This window comes from Cyanistes caeruleus, chromosome 2 (genome assembly GCF_971803275.1).
Source record: "Cyanistes caeruleus chromosome 2, bCyaCae1.hap1.1, whole genome shotgun sequence".
Classification (NCBI taxonomy): Eukaryota; Metazoa; Chordata; class Aves; order Passeriformes; family Paridae; genus Cyanistes; species Cyanistes caeruleus.
The window spans coordinates 44,293,696-44,313,398 of NC_141702.1; the positions used below are offsets into that span (position 1 = coordinate 44,293,696).

A 19,703-nucleotide genomic window follows, 5' to 3' on the forward strand; every position below is an offset into this window, starting at 1 on the left:
ACTTAAGAGCCCAAATACATTGAGCTTCGCTTCTCCTATTCCCTCCATTCCATCAACTATACAAAGACAGAAGAGCACTTTCTTCACATCCCTCCTCTTTATCATAATATCACAACCTTCAGTTATAAAAAGTTCAACAAAATCCCCTCAACCACCATTTTATAAAGTCACGTATTTTCCATTTTTATTAATAATTTAATTTGTTTCTTCCAGAAAAGTCCACTTAAGGCCAATGTCTAAATCTCCCTTCCTGAAAATCATGTTTCTTAAAAAAAACCTGTTTGTCCCTTGTACTCATTTTGTTCACTCAAGACAACCAGATTTAGAAACAGAGAGCTTGAAAAACAAATCTTGATTTTATACCATTACAACACTGTGGATTTGCCAAGGAGCTCTAAAGAGTTACAATTTCCGTTCCTTTAAAAGAAAAGCTGAACATCCACTTTAAACAAATGCTCATTTTTGTCTTACACCTGTTAAAAAATACTGTGCACACTAAACTTGGATTCTATTAATGTTGCTCTAGCTGCAGTTATAGCAAACACAGGTCTAACAAACAAAAAACATCAAAACCCCCAAAACCATACAAAAACCACAACCAAAACACTCAAATCCACAAACAAAAGTCTTCAGAAAACTGCACTTTTATTTTTCCCTTAATTTTGGTAAGCGTCTGGAGTTTTACTGTATAAAAAACCCACTGCCAACCAGTTCTTGGTTTACAGTCAAAGAAAACCCTGCTCAACAATCCCAATTTCTGTTTATTGGCGGGAACGCAAGACTTCCATCAGTTTGCCTTAAGAATGAAAGAGTGGATGAACAGCTTAGCAACTCTAAAATTCTCAACAACACACAAAAACTCGCAGCTCCCAGCTGGATATTCCCAAACACTTGCTAACAAAATACACAGTTCCGAGCAGTGTCATTTCGAGCTTTTGAACCGAGTAGTCTCTCTGCCTTTTTTCCCTTGTTTTCCTTGCCATATAGCTCTTAGTTATAAAGAAAATACGTAACTGTTAAGGAGGCAGCCGCACTTTTCCGGGGAATTTTTCTTTTCTTTTTTTTTTTTTTTTTCCTCCCCGCACGGGGGAAGCGCCGCACGTGGCGTCACAAGGAAGGAACTTCCCAACGACAGCGGATAACCGCAGGGAAAACCTGTTGCGGCAAGGAAACGAGGATCCCGGAGCGGAGGCGAAACCTCCCACCCCCGGGGCAGCCTTTCCCTGGGGACACGGCACGAAGGCCAAAACTTGCCAGGAGTTGTGCCAAGGCTGCCGAGGGCCGGGAGCGCCGCCGTGCCCCCGCAGCTCCCACCAGCGCTTACCGGGCGGTGTCGAGCAGCGGGTGCTTGGTGCCCACCAGCTTGCGGACCTGCATGGCGATGTTGCTGAGCTCGTCGCTCAGCAGGCACCGCAGGCTCATGAAGGACGTCGGGTACCCCACGATCTTCTCGGCCTCCGACACCACCTGGCTCCAGGGCGGGCCGCCCGAGGACAGGCATCGGATCCCGCCGGCGCAGCGGACCCCGCGCCGCAGCAGGGAACCCCACATGCCGCCTCCCAAGGGACGTTCCGCTCTCCCGCTACGAGCCCCGGCGGGGCCCCACACGCCGAGCAGTCGCGGACAAGTCCCGCTGCCGGAGGAACGCCCCGGCTGTGCCCCGGACGGCTCTGCCCGTGCCTCGCGTCCCCCCCAGCGGCGGCGGCGGCGGCCGGAGCGGGCTCATTGTGCCCTGGGGGCGGCCATCTTGGGCGTCGCAAAACACGGCGCGCCGTAAAGCGAGGGCGGCGAGGCGGGGGCTGCAGACGGGCGCGCTGGTGTCCTCAGACAGCGAGCTCTGCCCGCTGTCCCCTGCCCTCAGAACCCGCGGGGATAAAGCGCCGTCGCTTCATTCCCCACTCTGTGCTTGTTGCTTTCCAGAGCCATGGCAGAGGGTCCCGCTGGAGGGGTAACGCTCCCCGCGCCTACTCCCGGCTCCCGGCTGGTTGGGGGTGTCCCACAGAACGGGATGTGCTCTGCCTGTGCCCAGGGTTGCTTCAAGGACCAGCGGGGAAGAGAGGTCAGGGTGTTCGGCCTGTAGTCTTCAGCTGCATAGTCGTGATTTCTGTGCATTTATTTTTTGCTGTTTGTTTGGTCAGGATTTCGAATAGATTTCTCAGGGAGTTTGGTGGGCTCACCAGTGTCTTCAGGAGGCACCTGGATCTGGCACTGGGTGATGTGGTTTAGGGGAGACAGTGCTGGTCTGATGCTCGGACTGACGGCTGATGTGCTGATCTTGACGGTCTTCTCCAACCCCGCTGATCCTGTACGTCAATAATTTAAGTGTACGGGCATTCTTTTTTACCTCTTCCCGGAGTTGTCTTGGGCAACTTATTATCACCAGCCCTTATTTACTGCATGCTCTGCCTTGCACTGCAGCTGTGTTGTATGGTGCTCTGCTCTGAGCCAGCTGAGGGGGTTATGAACAGGCTCCTTCTGAGCTGAGGAGGTACTTGCAACCAAACAGTGAACTTCAAAGAGACAGCTAATTTTGAGGACCCAAGTGAAGACTTCAGGATCCCGTAGTGTGACCTGCTGTATATCATGTAGTCTTTCCTTAATTCTTAAAATTAAAATTCTTAAAGCACGGCCATCACCAATGCCTCTTTGCAGGTACCTTCCCCCAAAACTTTGGTGAATTCAGAGAATATATGTTCTATTTTAGAGAATAGATTTAATGGAGAATTCCCAGGCTATCTTCAGAAACTGTGTTTAAGTGACTTCCTCACACCCACAGATACCTCTAATGCTACACAGATACCCACAGAAAGAATATGATCTGTCTTTACAATCACTGACATCCGTTCCTTCTATATCTTCAAGGCTTTGTTGCAACAAATCAGGCAAAGTTTTGAGGAGAAAACTGTCCTTTTGACTACAGTCATATTGAAAATGAGGGTGTTACATTTCCTATTTTTGGAAATACAAGATACAGGTCACTTAATTTTGTTTGCGTTACTCCACATGATATAAAAAGAGTTACATTGAAGGATACTGTAAAAGAAGATGCAAATGGAAAATAATCCCATCAGAGAGAAAGATGTCCAGGAAAGCACAACATAACTCTTGCAGTTGCAAGGGAGAAGCTGCTAAAAAGGAACACCCTTACCTGTTTTTCAATAACATGATGTTTGTTGTTTTGACACCTGAGACAACTCCAGTGCTCTAAAAGGTACTGTTCTAAAGAAGGGCTTTGACTGTGGAGTCAGCAACACCTGGACATGCCTGTGGTGTCTCATAAGTGGCCTCTCCCAATAGAGAGGGGAAAAACTAGAATAGAGGAAACTGTGAGAACTGGAAAGGTAACTTAAGAGTTAAGTTTCTGGTGTCAAATCCTTGCTTTCTGTGCTGCCTGTCTCTGAGAGAAAAAAGCTTTGCTTTGAAGGAGCTGCCACTGAGGCAGTTTAGTTAGCTGGTGTCACAGAACAAACTGTTGCTAAATAGGGAATTTCAGCTCATAAACACAGTTTAGAAATGACAGAATGCAGTGGCATGTTTCTGTGCAGAAAGCCTAAGTTAATGAAAATTGCCGGAGGGATGCACTTAAGAGGAGCTACCAAGGCACCTCATCCTGTAATGGTGACAAGTTCCTTGATTCATTTCCTGAGCCATATCCATTTTTGCACTTAATGTGGTAAGTGTTCTGTGAAAAACTTAACATGATTATGCAATTAAAGTCTGCTTAAAATAATACGTATAAACTGGGGAGAATTAGGGTTCCATGGGCAGTAAACCTACCATCTCCTAATGTGTGAGACTTTAACTTTTTAAAATTGCTGCTCTTTGTTCTAAAAAACTGAATGCCTCTGTACTCTTTGTGTAGAATTCTTCTAAGTCCAAATGGTTTTGAACTAGAGCAAAACCCTCGTTATCCACAACTCTGCACACTATCACTAGGGCTTTCTCAGGATTCACCAGCAGTAAGTTGATGTTCTTTAAAAGTAGCAATCGCTAGAGAAATAAAGCAAATATTTTGTCATTTTCCAGTTTTTTTTTTAATTGTTATTTCTTGGCCACAGAGATGCTTGGAGAAGATTGTACTGTAATACCTAAGGACTTTCTGTCTCTCATTCTCAGCCCAATGCCTTCATCCCTTTCCCTTCTCTTAGCAACCATGGAGTCTTGCTTAAGTAGTTCATTTTTTACTCCTGGTCCAAGTTCACAGTTTCATTCTCCAAATCTCCTCACTTCTTTGCTTCAGTCCCACACATCATCCCTATGGGTTACTGTTCTTTCAATCTTGTCACAGCCTTCTCGTTTCACCCTCAATAACCCTCTTGTCTGCATAACCTGCATCCTAATCTTCTTATCATACATCTTTATGAGTGGGACTCTCCAAATCCTTGGCAAATTCTTTGCCGAATTTCAGGTTTAGAGCATGGAGAGTTTCTCAGTCATGCAACCCCATGATGTTTTTCAACACAAGGAGAACGTTTTCTTTTTCTGCTAACCTCATTTTTCAAACTGAGCGAAGTTTTTTAAAAATCAGCTTCAGGCTGGCACACCAATCACAGGAAAAAATCATTACAAATTAGCTGATATTTGACAGTTACAGGCATCAAAACCAGGGTCCTATAATAGGCAATGATGGACTAACTTACCCATAGGCATTGCTGTTTGTACTGCCTGTCTCTGAAACAGAGCTTCTCAGTTTTCATCTCAAAAAAAACCCCATCAGAAGCAAAAGTATGATGTACTTACCACATCATAAGTTGTGGACAAAACCACATGCTTTTTTTTTTTTTTTTTTTTTTTTCTTTGCTCATATCCCTGCAGTATTGAAAAACCCGCACTATTTCAAGAGCTTAGATGTGTCTATTTCTTTAGAGTCTTAAGCAGACAAGAAAACTAAAACTTTTTTTTTTTTCTGTATCAATGACTTTTAAAAGCCTCCCCAGGAGGAAAAGGAAGCCACTGGATAGGGCCAATATCAAAGCTGAAGAATAAAGATGACAGGTCAAGAGACACTTCTGTTTACATCAGCATGCTCTGGACCAATGTACCAGAGAATACATCAAAGCCACTACTAATGCCAGCTCTGGATCTCTTTTCTAGCACATGAAACATTTTGAAATATTTTCCTGACTGCCATCTAAAGTAAAACAATTGCAAAGCACTCTCATTTGATTGGGAGCATTTGAACTTTCAGTTTTTCATAGTTACCCTGGCCTTATCCAAAACAAACAATGTCTTTAGGAGAATGAGACCAGCAATGCCAATACATTGTAGTAACTATAACCTGTCTACGTGACCAAATCTTATAGATGTTGCTTAATTTTTTAATTTACAGAAAGACAATTTACAGAAATAAAAGTAAAGAAAAATTGTCTCTTCCTTCCAGAGCACCCATATAGTTGTTCCTACATATACCTATTCTCCCCTTTCCCTCCTCCCAATAATTGATTTGCTCCATGGCATCCTGGGAAAGCAGAGAGTTATGATCATTTCCATTTTGGAAGTCGGGAGGTTGAACGGAGAGGTTGTGTGATTTGTCCAAGGCTCTGCAAAAGCCTAAGGCAAACTGAGAAAAGAATCCACTTCTCTTGACCTTCTTGTCTGTGTCTTGTCTGCCAGGCTGCCTGTCTTCCTAGCAGCTGACAGAACTACTGACAAGGGCGAAGGCCATATTGATCCTATAGTTAGACACTGAAAAAACATCATTATTTAGCATCAGTTGGTTTCAGTAGGTGTCATGTCCCTTGGACAGAATTTGACACTTAGAAGTATTAATTTTTAAGCCGAATTATACCTACTGTGATACCAGTATCAGAACTTGATATGTTGCTGGTAAATAAACGATAACAAATGCAAAAGATTTTTTCAAAACAAATAAATATATCTGTGATACATATGGTTCCTTTGACAGATAAGGTGTATGTAACTCTTCACTCTGCACACCAGTCTCAGGAATACAGTAGCTCATCAGTACATGGCACAGATGGAAAGCCAAAGATCCCGCTGTGTCTCAGCAGTGCTGCGCAGGCAGTGGGACAAACCCCTTCTGTGGCACATGCCCTCAGAACGCAGCTGCCTCCTCACTGGCTCATCAGTCAGCACTGCAAAAGAAAGCAAAATCAATTGAAACCCCTCCATTTCAGCAAGCTTAGTATGAACAGGAGTGAAGGAGTGTGCAGCTGATAACGTGCCCCCCTTTGTAGAGTCACTGTTCACCTCCCCACCCAATTTCCATTGTAAGAGCCTCTCAGGCCATCTCCTGATGGGCAGTGCTCCACTCAGGGGAATTTGGACAGAGACTCAGAACAGCAACGTTTTGGAGCTGAGTAATCTACAATAGAAGGAGGAGGAAGATAAGCACATTGTTAGTTTCTGCTCATATGCAATGAAAGCAGACAAAACATCCATCATCCTGTACAATATTAGTCTTTAAATATTCAGCTTTATCAGTTCCCCCATTCCTAATCCATCATTAACCACCCCATGAAGTCTCAGCTGATTAGCCCCACCTCTGCAGCTCAGCAAACCATTAACTATTTATTATTTGTATTTAATTGAACATCAGTAGCAGTAGAAAACTCTAACCAGACACATTTCAAAACCAGAACAAAGGAGATGGTCCCCTGTCTAAGGAATTCATGGTTTGGACAAGAGTGAAATGCAGCAAAGAGGAACTGACAGCCATGCTGAACAAAGACTTACCCATGTACCCTCTATTAAATTCCCCACCCCACAAATTTCTAGATTTTCTTTGGATTCTTTTTTCAATGAGATACATCTCAGTATCCCTTAAAATCAGGGGTGATGATGGGATTTAGGAGGGTCCTGAAGGGAAAAAAATGGGATTTTTTTATGTTAGATGAAAATAGTTTGAAAAACTACCTAAATCATGAAATAGTTATCAGGTAGTGATAGAAACCAGGGATTATAGTTATAGTAGGGCCAGGAAACTGGCAAACATACACAACATGCACATTTTATGTAGATTTAAATAAGTGGGAACATTTCTCAGTTTAAATGCTTCCTTCTCAGGGATTAAATATATGTAATTTATGAAGTGCTGTTTATATTTTGCTGATTGCTATTCATATGGGCAATCGAAACATAGATACAATTCTAAATGTTTTTTTCTGCAGGTAGTCCTGGGTTTGGACACCTTTCTCTGTCTTTCTCTTTTTATTACTTAGACTGGAAGCTAACGCTGGCTGCACATTTCCTTTGAAGTAAACTTTGTAGAAGTCACTGGTGTCTTTGTTACCTCCACCTGGTTTTCTGTACCTTTCTATTTATGAGTCCCCTTTGAAACATGCCTGAAAGATCCAGTTCCCAAGAAAGCCACTACCCAGTCCCTGAGCAGAGCTGCACAGCACGAGCACTCTGCACCAGAGACTCAGCACTGGCTTGCTGTTTACTGATCAACTTTAAAGCCCTGAGCACTGGAGGAAACAGTTTTCTAAGGGACTTCTCTCTACCTCTGTGCCCACTCACTGCCTTGCTACCAGGTAGAGTATAATGCCAGTCTGGGAACCAAGCTCAATATATGAAAGTGAACATGGCAGATACAGGAAAAGTTGGTTTTTTTTCAATTTGAGTTGGAAAACTCAAGTTAAAACCATTTGAATACATCTTTGTAATTCTGTGACTGAACAAAATAATGTATTTTTAGTAGCACTGACTAAATGGCTTTGAGGAAATTAAAATGTATCCATCTATAATATCTGTACTGTCTGTACACTTTACCCCAGTCTGTTAAAAATAGGTATTTTCCAGTACTATTCCCTCTGCTTTTGAATTTATCCTGATGTCAATCTGTTGGAGACAAAGAGTGATGACTCTCAGGGTACAAGAGGTGACGCAGTTATATTTACCTAGTTCTCGACTCACTTGCATCTGTTCTCCTTTTAATCCCTGTAATTAAAATGCCTGCCTGCCTCTTCAGTACACACTCTAAAGCAGTTTATATTTGGACATCACAGCAATCATAGTTACTGCTGCAGAAGGACAAGAGGAAGACCAATGACTTAGGCCAGCACAGTTAAGATAGATAGTATCTATTCCTATAGAAGGGAAAACATAAGCTACTAATGCAAAATAGAATATGAGAGCATTGAGTCAGATGAAAGGAACATTTAAAGTAGTACAGCCTGTCTCCCATAAGAGCCAGAATGAAATGATTAAGGCAATAGAATGAGAAATGATGCAAATATGGATAAGTAAGTTCTGTGGTATGTCCACCCAGCTCCCACCTGATTGCACTTTGGAGACTTCTTGAGCCAGATGCTCTGTCAAGTCTATCATGTTTAATAAATGAAAATGGAGCGATTTCTCAGATCTTCCAAGTCTGGCTTTTCCAAGCTCCTCTTTGAAGCTGTTTGGACCTTTTTCTCTCCAAACATCCTGTGGACACTGTGTTCCCCAGTTCTTTTATGTGTTATGTAGAAGAACCTCACTTAATTTAATTTATTTTAAGCTTCCTATCTGCATTCAGAACCAATGAGGCATGCCCAAACTAGTTTAAAATAATCTTGAACAACATCTCCATCCATTTCTGTTTTATTAGTTCCCCTCATCTTCCTTCTTTCCTTTCTAATGGCCTCTTTCTTTTATCCTAATTTCTAGAGGGTGCTACAAGCTATAAAGGCATCTAATTTATAAATGCATGTCTATCACATACCAAAATTCAAATGACTGAAAGCACAGCAGTCCTTCAGAGACAGAGTCTTCCACAATGATGTCACTTACTTGTAAGTTTAGTCTTAAACTTTGGCACCTCAGTTGCTTTATGAGCTCTTGAGTGACAGTGACCTGATTTTCAGAGGTGCTTAGCACCCACCAGCTCTTCAGGGGAGCTGCAGGCACTCCACAAGCACAAGAGAACACTTTTATGCAAAGCATCTGCCTGACTCTGGGCATTCGAGTATTAAATTGTTACTCTGGATTCAGCTTCACAGTGTAGTGACACAGGAAATCATCAGCCCTGGAGTGAAATTAAGAGCCTTAGGACTGGCAGTGCAACCCTTATTTATTGTGATTTAAGGTAAGTAGTATTCTTTAATTAAATATCACTAAATGTGAATCTTCCCGTTGTTTTTCAGGATCAGTGGCAAACACTACAGAGAAGAATAATCCTACAGGTTTCATGTACTATAAATGTACAGATTTGCTGTATCAGGAGTCCTGCTGGAACATCTGATTTTCAGCTTTGTATCTGTTTCCACAGTAAAACACCAAAATTTCAACTTACATTTTCACCTGCACAGTCATCTAATAGATACACTTTCCATCTACCCTATAATTTTTTCTCTTTCTCTGTTCCTCTCTTGGAACTTGTTCAGACCTATTCCCTAGCCAAAAGTGGGTGGGTTTTTTCCTTTCAGTGTACTCCTCTTTGCATTTCTTTTTGCTTTCTCACCACCTTTCTATGTGTCAGCCTTGTTCCACTTCTTCTCCCCGGTGGCATTCAGAACTCCTGCTACTTTTGTACACTCTCACCATTTTAAGCTGCTTTCCCACATGCTGCTTTTCACGGAACACCTTCCATCCACTGATTTCCAAAGCACAGATGCTTGTTCGCTTTCCGTGATGGCAACAACAGCTCTGAAAGAAACATATCGTTTCCCCTCCTGCAATTCATGCACAAATGCCTGGCATGTGCTTGGAGAAAGCCTTTCAACTTTGAATTTCCTTGCTTTTGTGGAATCTGTGAAAAAGTCTGATAAATTACAGCTTTGGCAGTTATTTCAAATAACTTTATTTGTAGCCAGCTGAGGTAAAATCTGTCAATGGTGCCATCCCTGTGTTCTTTCAAAGGTTGTTGGTGTTTCATGAGAGCTCAAAGTCAAGCTGGTTCAAAGGGAGGCTCACATTTCATTTTTTTCCAAGAAGGTTAGCTTACATGTTCTAATGGTGACAGGACTGTCTTACAAGACATAAGAGCTGAGTTCTAGTTGAGGCCATGAGTCTCTTCTAGTACATATGTTTTGTCACTTTATCTCTCGCCTGATGATTTCTCATCTGTGAAATAGCTGTAATACTAACTGATAGTTGTAATATTAACAACAGACAAGAATGCCCCAATGAATCATATGGGTGGCAAGGTTCTGGAGTTGGCCATGGTCCTGGTTTTAGTGTTGACAGTTTGGGCAAAGCCAGTGAACCTCAGTCTACAGCTCCTCTCATCTGAGCTCAAGACACCAGCTGTGACACACAGTGTGCAGCAGGAAACTTCTCACATTGTCTTGAGGGCTGAGAGGAAGAAATAATACAGAGCCTTGGCTTTGCAAGCCACTGCTGCCTGATTTTGCAGGAATGGTGGTGTACCTGGGGACCTCTAGTGATAATCAGAATAAACACCAGTATGGCAGGGTTTGCCACGTGTTTGAGCAGGATTTCAGTGCACGCTAAGGAACATAAGCATGGTGTTCCTGAGCTTCAGCTCCCAAGCTGAAGTCTCATGGCAAGCATTTGCTGAGCCATCTGGGTAGGATGGAAGTTACCTGTGACTGTCTCTCATCTGCACCCTCTGGTGACCTGAAAACGAGTAGTGAAAACATGTCAATTCCACTTAACCCAGTAGCACTGTGATAAGAAATCAATAGCCACACCTGACTTCAAGAATCTTGGATGGAGAAGGATACAAACGCTGATCATGTTTGAAGGTGAAAGATCCTGTATGTGTAGAGAAGGATTCCAAGAACTGTCTTTGAGAAAAATCTACTTACGGTAAGAGACATAGATTATTATCATTAATGTTACATGCATGATTTAATTAGGAAAAGCCACACAGTTCATGAAAACAAAATATTTCCAGCTAATAGTATTACTAATTACCTAAAAGATCATAAATCAAAACAAATTTAATAAGATGCAGGAGAAAAGGCTGAAAAGAATCCCATGAATTTCAGCAAAGAAATGTGAAATCCTGCATGCAGATCAGAACAGTATTTGTAGTAACAAAGCTGGGGAAGCAGCTAAAAAGCAGATTTGCAGAGAAGGCCCTGGGGACCCTGGTATTCAACATCTGAACATGAGCCAGCAGTGCAGCCTTGCAGCAAAGATGACAGGGGTGCATTAGGAAGACCACTGCTGGCAGATTGATGGATGTGATCCTTCCTCTCTGCTCAGCTCTGGTGAGACACACCTGGACTGCTGGGTCAAGATCAGAGCTCCACAGTATAAGAGAGACATGGACACACTGGAACAAGAACAGAGAAAGGTCATGGAGATGATAAAGGGACTGAATCATCTGATGTTTGAGAGGCTGAGAGATTTGGGGTTGTTTAGCAAGGAGAAGGCCCAGGGAAGATATGATCAATGTGTATAAATATCTGAATGAGGGGAGGCAAGTAGAAAAACAGAACCAGGCTTTTTTTCAGTGATAGGACAAGAGGCACATGGGCCTTGGGTAGAAGTACACTGATTCCATATAAACATAAGAAAAAGCTTTTTTTTTTTTTTTTTTTACTATGAACATGATGCTCTGGAGCCTTCATACTTATTCAAGACATGACTGGACACAGAAATCAACCTGCTCTGCTTTGAGCAGGGAGGTTGGACTGTACCTCCAGAGGTCACTTCCAATCCCAGCTATTCTTTGATTTGCTAAATATGTGCCCTATTCTAATCCTGAATAGATCTCTGTTGTGCATGCCCAAGATAGGTTTGGATTTTTTGTCAGAGTTTTCACCACATCAATGTGAAGGCATTGCCATTATATATTAGAATGTGTAAAATAAATGTAAATATAATTGAGAAGATCAAGAGATTGAATCACATGTCATGTAGGATTCTGGGGAGATTCTGGCAGGAAAACAAGCATTGCAATAGAAGAGCAATTGTCAAATAATGGCATGCCAAAGCTCAACTTTTACCAACTCTAAATTATTTAGTATATATCAGTGTAGATACCTTGACATGTTTCTTTGGGTCCAGGAAATAAATGAATAACCTGCTGTATCTTGTATATGCAATGCAGGGGGTAATTTGGACAAAATGATGTAATGTTTTTGAAAGCATGACAAGAAAATTAAGGATGAAGAAACTCCAGAATGACTTTATGAATGAAAAGAACCTGCAATTGCTTTCCATCCCTTGACAGATGTTACTTAAACTGACATACTATATCATGCAACAAAGCTTACAGGGGAAATACAGGATTATGAGAAAATGTATAAACCACTGTCACTATTGTAAAAAATTCTTTTATTCTACACAGAAAGAAAAAAGAGGAGGGATACTTCTTAGGAAGAAGTTGACGTAGAGTACTGTACCAGTATTTTCAAGAATCAGCAAAATTAATCTATTAAAAAAAAAAAAGAGTGAAGTCAAAAGGAGAACTTTCTGCTATATTCCAATCCCACAGAATCTCTGCCCCTTTTCTTCTGCCGTTATAGTATCTGGGAGAGTTGCCTATTTATTAAACTAAACTCAAGAAGACTCTCTCCTGCCTTTTTCTGTACGGAGAAGTGAAATAATCAGAAGGGGAGGAAAAAGTCACTGTCAAGAGATGGTAGGTGAAGAAATAAAGATTCCTTGGCTATAAACATTCTCAGTTCACCTCAGAGGGAGGTTTACAGCTTAGGACTGTTGCAGAGAGCACAAGTCTTCACCCCTCACGGGTTTTGTTTCCGACTTTGACAGTTGCCTGCTGTTGATGTGTGTAAGAAGCAGGGGCACAGCACACACAGAGTTAGGAGGGTGCTGACCTCAGACCTTCTCCAAAGCAGCCTTTGGAGATCAGCATTTTGGGTGTTGGCCCCAATGAAAGTAGAAAGTAGGGCTTAGTATATGCCCTGACCAACCTTTGTGACAGCAAGTAGAGCACCATTTTGGACCAAGTGAAACTTCAAAAGATTCACAAAGTCTCTTTTTAAAAGATTAATTTCAGTCTGAGGTACAGACCTTAACTGTAATAAGGCTGTAAACCCATATTTTGTCACAGCCAAGTTCAAGTCTGGTATAATGTGTCTTAAGTTTTTTGCTCATCCATAGGTCCTTTATTTTTCTCTATCTGATTTTTGGCATTGCATTCAATAAGAAAGCATCACAGAAGAGCCACTGAACAACCAGAGTGGATACACAGAGTGTAGCAATAGACAGATGATAAAGATTTTTCCCCAAAGTCAATATTGGTGTCCGGGATTTATTTTTACTAATTTTTTTTTAATGCATTGCTACCTTTTAAAAAGGTTTAATATTGATTGATTTTTTTTTTTTTAATAGCATGGGTGTTCTCTCATGCTAAAGACTTTTTCTTGCTTACTTTTCTTGTAAGGAACATGAGAAAATAAACAAGAAACAAAAAGGCATTTAACAGGAGACTTGGAAGTATTTAACAAAGAATCATAGAAACGAGTTACCTGTCCTTTCTGTTTATCAAATTTTGTGAGGATTCAGGCCAAAAGAACAAAAGAACAATTGTTATTAAAAAAATAATAAAATTAATGAAGTTTATCCCTTTTTGCCAGAAGTTTCAAAAAACATTAACAGTGTTAAGGCACTGTCTTGCCATTAATTCATATACATTTGACACTGATACCCTAAAGCCGCACAAAAAACCCCAAAGAAATATTCATCAATATTAAAATATCTCCAAACATTTCCAGACCTTTGTATTTGGAAAGCCGCCACTACTCCCATTTCAACTGCCATACTGAGTCTGCTTTGCAAAAGCTACCTCTTGACATTTTGCAGAACAGCCTCTAATCGTCTAAGGAAACTCTGGATTGAGATTAGTATCCACAGCAGAAAGGAATCTACAGACACTACTGTGTGCGAGCAACGCTGTGGGCGTTTGTCCAAGCTCAGGAACGAGTGGAATGTACCCCTTCTCCAAGGTATGGGTGAAAAAACATCACTGAAGTGGAAGTGGGGTTTGGGTGGAACTGAAGCGAGAGAGAAGCTCGTATATATGTTTTCCATGTGTATGAAAATGGCTGTCTACTTATTAAAAAAAAATATTGGGAGCCAGTGTTTTAATTATTCACTGCATTTGTTTGTTTCTGATGGCATAAATAATCCATCATCTTAGTGTGCCACACAAAAAGTCAGAGGAACATTTCCATTTCAAGTTAAATGAAAAAAAAAAAAAAAAAATCAACGTAATGGAACTTTTCTGTGAACTCACATAATGAATTTCTTTGTTTAATTAAACACTTCAGCAAACCAAATACCTGAATTTAAATTGCTGTTTATTATGGCTTCCCCTCGGATACAGGTGAAAGACTGCATAGACATATGTTTTCCACGGTGACTGGCATTACCAAGCAACCTGATGGAGAGCTGACAACACCTTGGCAAGCAGGGAATAATACGGTAAATTATCAGCAATATTAAGAGAACCCAGTTATGAGCCTCACCTTTACTGTGGCCTGCGACGTCTGGGGCTGCTACTTGGGAAAAAAAAAAGAAAAAGAGAAAACAACCTCCCTTTTTACCTTCAGCTTCCCCCCTTTCCCCCCGTGTGTGTGGGTGGACGTGTGGGTTTATACGTGCATAATCGCACGCAGACTGGTGCTTAAACACGTTTCGGTGTCCGAGGCTCCATGATGTGTTTCCCACCGTGCTGGGAAGGAGCGGGACAGGAGGGGGAGCTCTCGCCGCGGCCGCCGGGCGGGGACGCCGCTCCTCGGGCCGGGGGCGGCGGGGCCGCGGCCCCTTCGCCCGCCCGCCGGGCAGCACCGCGGCTCCGGGGATGACCCCGCATGTCCCGATTTTGCCTCTGAAAACCGGCACATTGTTTCCAGAGTGCCCCCAGAGCACCGTTCGCTTGTTGCTGTTGCCTGCTAAAACCTTTCGCTTTGAAGCCGTCGTGCTGCTTACATATTTAGCAGCTGGAAAAATCAGGCCTACTTGTTTATCTCGTCCTCCCCAGCAGGGAAAAAACCCGAGAAGAAATAGCTCATTAATAATATTAAAGAGACTGATGCATTAATACAGGCCAAAATGAAGAACTTGGAGCAAAGTGGGTTTTTTGTGTTACCTGAAAAGCAGCTCTGATATGTGGATAGGTCCCCTTTTAAAACATTTGAACACTAATAAATAGGACTATGAACAATAGAATATAAATTAAACCTGGGGTGATTTATTTTGGTTAGCTCATTTGCACGTGTAATTTTATGACTGATACTTTTTTTTCAGAAGTCTAAATTACTGTGCTTGCAAAAACCCAAGTGCAAATTCAGAGCTGGAAACAAATCTGTCATAGAACAAAAATATGGAGCTTGGTAAAACATGGAGCTTTGGGTGTAGAGCATGTGCTTGGGCAATGGAAGGAAAAGCTCCGATTCTTGCCACGACTTAAAGACCACCAAAAGGTGGAACCTCATAGTTTCTTCCCAGTTTTAAAAGTGACCAAAAAACCAACCAGCTTCAAACCATCATGTCAGTGAGAGACTTTCTCTACTGCACTATGGTTAGAATACATGACCTAATAGATTGATTTAAAATCACCTTGGAAATTTCACAAATAATTTGGTCTCATTAAACTCAGGAGTAAAATCTTTACTGATTCCCACAGGATTGGGGTTTCATCTTTGTCTGCTTACTGATACCACATACCCCGGTATCTCTGTCTCGTAGAATAAATCTGAGCAGTTCTATTGATCCAGTCAGTCACCTTTATTCACCTGTTCAAGATGTTTGCAGAATCCATATTGAGAACTACAGAACCAGGATTCTTTGCCAAAAATACAGGTTTTTATACAAAAAAAAAATGTGGTGCTGCCACAGTTTGGGAAATGTGTTTAATGTTAGGGTGCCTGTAATGTAAATAGCAGATTTATTTTCTCATGACTTTTTGGAGATGTTCAGATCAATGCCATTGTATGGATGACAAATGCATGGCTTCCATAGATTCTGATATTCTGCCTCCCCTTATGAATTCAGGAGTTACCACTAAAACCTGAAAGCATTCCTTTTTGTTAGTCACTTCCTCCCCCTTAGTAACAAGTGGAATAATTAGATGGTTTCCAAAACTCTTCAGTACCTCTGATGTGTGTCAGGTAATGTCTGAGCACTCTAAATGCATGAACTTCTGTGTTGACAGTTGATGGTCCTCCATATGCTGTCACTAGAAGAACAACTTCCCAAGAATATGCAGTGTAATAATATGCAATATATAAAGGTAATAACAGCTCTAGAAAAGTAGGAATCGTGACAGTTGCAGAAATAACCTGCTGTCAGATGGAGATATTATTATTAGGACACAGAGAGGTAGAACTTTTGTATCTGTCCCAGTCCTACATTAAATACTGAGAAAAACAGGATATGTTCTAAGACTGAGGCTTTCATCTGGTGGTTGACAAGATACTGGGGGACTGGAGGTTCTTTTTAAAGAGCTTACCAGAACTAGCAGAGAAAATGAGCCTACTGTCAGGAGAAATAAGTTCACATCTCCATTCAAAAACATTCAGAAAAATACTGTGAAAAACCCCAGATGAATGTCGTTACTTTTGGTGATCAAGAAGTGAGAATCAGCATTCAGAACTGGTAGCAAGAGGGGTGGGAAGTGCTTCAATTTGCAGCCAAACCTTCAGATGCTAGTCAGGAAAACTGGAATGACAGACTTGATCCTGAAAAAAATTCATTCTGGTCTACTCACTGTAACCTGCTGTAGTCAATTCACATCACCTAGGCTTGCAAATATCTTCCCCATAGTATCTTTCAACATTAAAGGAAATTCTGTTTATGCTGGGAGTTTGAGATTAATCTTTTTGTCAGATTGTCAACTCAAACCTGTTAAATTTATGCAGTGCTTAATGAAAAAGTGCCAGTGTTTTATTACAATACACATAGTAAGTGTTGAGAAGTAGTCCTCAGATGTTCCATTGAACAAGAACCATTTGAGGCAATACTCTGTTTAGCAGAAGTTTTATGGTTTTCCTTAAAACTCTTCCATCTGCTCCACAGAGAAACTAGCGATATGTGTAATACAAGAACTAGTTTTGTCTTTTTCATTAGAATGACTTAATGTATCAGCAAAGTGGTGGCTGTTCAAAGCAAAATAATCATCTGAGGTTAAATGGCTTTTTCCAGCCAAAGGTTTCAAAGAGCCATGTGAGGTCGTGTTTAAAAGCAACTTCCCCTCGTGCTGTTTTATTCTTATTGTGTGAAAGAATACACTGCAATTCTGGGAATATCTCCTGTACTTAATGAGAGCTCAACTGTACTGATTTGTTTGTAATAGAATACGTTAAGCAAAACATAGAGGTGAGGTTGCTGGTGGTGGGGCACAGGAGGAGAGAAACCTCCTTACTAAGCGCCATCCTTTGAAGGTTACCTGTAGTCAGAAGTTAGTTTCCACAAGTTTGAGAAATCACTGTATTTTAAAATACTACAAGCAAGAAAAAAATAAACCTTGGTTGCTTCTCATGCTTGCTGCTTGGTGGGTTTGAGCCCAGACCTTGTGTTGCTGGGGTGCACTGAACATACTGAGCCCACAGCACAAGCCCTGCTGTGGCTAAACTCCTGCAATTCTTTGCTGTCAGAAGAGCCTTTTCGAGGGTCTCTGCGAGATCCTCCTGCTCTGCAAAAAACAAACGATCGGGGCTGGGTTTTTTTCAACATCTGCCTGATTCTTTCAGGCAGCGAGGGGAGTGGCAGCACCTTCCCCTCGCAGCGGCCGTGACCTTACCACTGCAGATGGGCTCCAGGATTTTACAGGGTCAAGCTGGTTGCTATCTCATCTTTTGATGCTCGATGCTCTAACAGCTGACACTGGGCTAAATCCCCGTTTCTTCTTATTCTCAGAGTCACGGGGGAAAATGTGCCCCGTGTCTCTAATCGCTTTGACAGGCAGGCAGGCGAGGCTCATTTCAGTAACGAAACGAACAAAGTTGTGCTCAACTTTTCATGCTGAAGAGTGCCAGTGATTTAAAGCTTCGGAAACAGAGAATGTAAATTAGACATTGTTGCACGCAAACCGAACTCGTCTTTGACAGGCTAAACAGAGATTTTTATGGGGAGCCTACTCATGCCCACACGGAAGGCAGTTTATCTTTCGACTGTGGGTTTGGGTGTTTTACAAAGCGAATGGATCATTTTAAGGTGTACCGCAGTCGTAATGAGGAACCCCGTACGATTTCAATTTTGACTGTCGGAAAAATGGACACCCCCGTGCCGTAATGTGTTGTATGGGGTAATCAGGGACTGCCAGGGAAAGCGGGAAAGCAGAGCCTAGGAATAATCAATGTATCGCCTACAGTGTGTGCTGTAATCCGGCACCTCCTCGCTGAAGCGCGTCCCACCAAACCATTCATCCGCACCTCCCCGCCGCAGATAAAGGGAAAAACAGGAGTGATCAGGGGAAGAGCCTCGGCTGAAAGCGGCGGGGACGGGACGGGAGCGGACGGGACGGGAGCGGTCGGGACGAGTCGGGTCGGCTGCGCAGAGGGGCACAGGCCGGGCGGACCCCTCGGGTGTTGGTGGAGGGCACCGGGCCCCCCTCCCCGTGCCGGGCTGGGGGTGGGGGCGGGCGAGCACCGCCCCCTCCTCTCCGCTGCGCTCCGCTCCGCTCCGCCCGGTGCTCGGCGCCTCCCCCCTCCCCGGCTCCCATGGCGGGCAGCAGCGGCCGATTCGGTGCCGGCAAGCCCCGCCCGCCGGCGGTCCGGGGCCGGCCTCCCCCTTCCCTCCGCCGCCCCCTCCGCGGCAGCCCGCCAGCAGCGCCACAGCAGGCGCGGGGCCGGCTCGCTCCGCGCTGCCTCCCGCCTGCCCGCCCCGCCGCTCCCATGCGGGCCGGCGGCGAGGCAGAAGATGGCTGACTCGCCGGGGCACCCGCGCCCCTGCCCGCCCGCGCCCCCCGCCCGCCCGCCGCCGCCGCCGCCGCGCTCCCCCCGGGCCCTCCGCGGCGCCGCCTGCCACCACTGAGAGCCGCCGCCGCCCCCCCGCGCCCCTCCCGGCCCCCCCAGAGCACCAGCAGCCATTTCATCTCCACCACCACCACCACCAAGTAGGCGCAAAAAATGGCAGAAATGGAGAAAGAAGGGAGACCTCCCGAAAATAAAAGGAGCAGGAAGCCGGCTCACCCGGTGAAGCGGGAGATCAACGAGGAGATGAAGGTAGGTGCCTGTGATGGGGACGGGAGCGGGGTCCCCCCCGCACCCCCCGCCTCCGAGCGTGGAGATGAAATAAGAAAGGATCTCTTGTCATTTTTTTTTTTTTTGTAGGATGCACTGAATGTGTCTCAACTCCGCCTCCTGGGCTGCAAACAGAGACGAATTCACAGGCTGCAAACCCTGTTCATTGACCAGCTTTATTTATTTTTTAAAAATAACTCTCTCGTTGGGCTTTTAAGCTCCTCGGGTGCCAATGATGGGCCTTTTTTTTTTTCCCCTTTTTTTTTTTTTTTTTTTTTTCTTTCTTTCTATAGCCATCCCCTCAGGTAGCTGGGAAGCCCTTAAAGTTAGGAAAGAAAGGGATCTCTTTTAAACATTGTATTTCTGTCCTTTTTTTCAGTAGCCAGCTGCAACTGTGTAATTAAATTGTCAAAGTGAAACGTTGCGGTCTGAGCCGTGCATCAGTCTCGCACTCCAGCGCGGAGACCCCTTTTCTCTCCCTCTCCCTCTCGCCTCCTCCTCTGCTGTACCGCTTCGCTCCGCGGCTCACGGCAGCGCAGAGGTGTCGCTGGAAGGTGCCTTGTCCGAGGGCTGCTTTTGATGGAAGTGTATTTACCGCGCGGAGGGCTGTCCTGCCTGATAGGAACCGCTGCCGCT

General features: G+C 43.5%; 3 protein-coding genes across 4 annotated transcripts in view; 2 read left to right on the forward strand and 1 right to left on the reverse strand.

The window, feature by feature from the left end:
- The window catches only part of PDSS2 (decaprenyl diphosphate synthase subunit 2), a 113,016-nt gene extending 111,236 nt beyond the window's left edge, over positions 1-1,780 (reverse strand). Inside the window, exon 1 of one of the 2 annotated variants that reach the window (XM_086876722.1) lies at positions 1,325-1,780. In XM_086876722.1, coding sequence (XP_086732848.1) covers positions 1,325-1,551 — 227 coding nt within the window. In that variant the 5' untranslated portion in view covers positions 1,552-1,780. The remainder of the gene's footprint in view (positions 1-1,324) is intronic. The other variant, XM_023923900.2, reaches the window with a different exon arrangement.
- On the forward strand, positions 1,132-14,945 carry LOC111927122 (uncharacterized). Its single transcript, XM_086876723.1, has 5 exons — positions 1,132-3,673; positions 9,090-10,716; positions 13,687-13,829; positions 14,210-14,307; positions 14,739-14,945. The coding sequence occupies exons 2-5, from the start codon at positions 10,643-10,645 to the stop codon at positions 14,820-14,822; spliced, it is 399 nt and encodes a 132-aa protein (XP_086732849.1). The 5' UTR covers positions 1,132-3,673; positions 9,090-10,642; the 3' UTR covers positions 14,823-14,945.
- A 3,760-nt stretch (positions 14,946-18,705) lies between these two features.
- The window catches only part of SOBP (sine oculis binding protein homolog), a 114,264-nt gene continuing 113,266 nt past the window's right edge, over positions 18,706-19,703 (forward strand). The window contains exon 1 of the mRNA XM_023923902.2: positions 18,706-19,049. Within this exon, the coding sequence (XP_023779670.1) occupies positions 18,954-19,049 (96 nt within the window). The 5' untranslated portion in view covers positions 18,706-18,953. The remainder of the gene's footprint in view (positions 19,050-19,703) is intronic.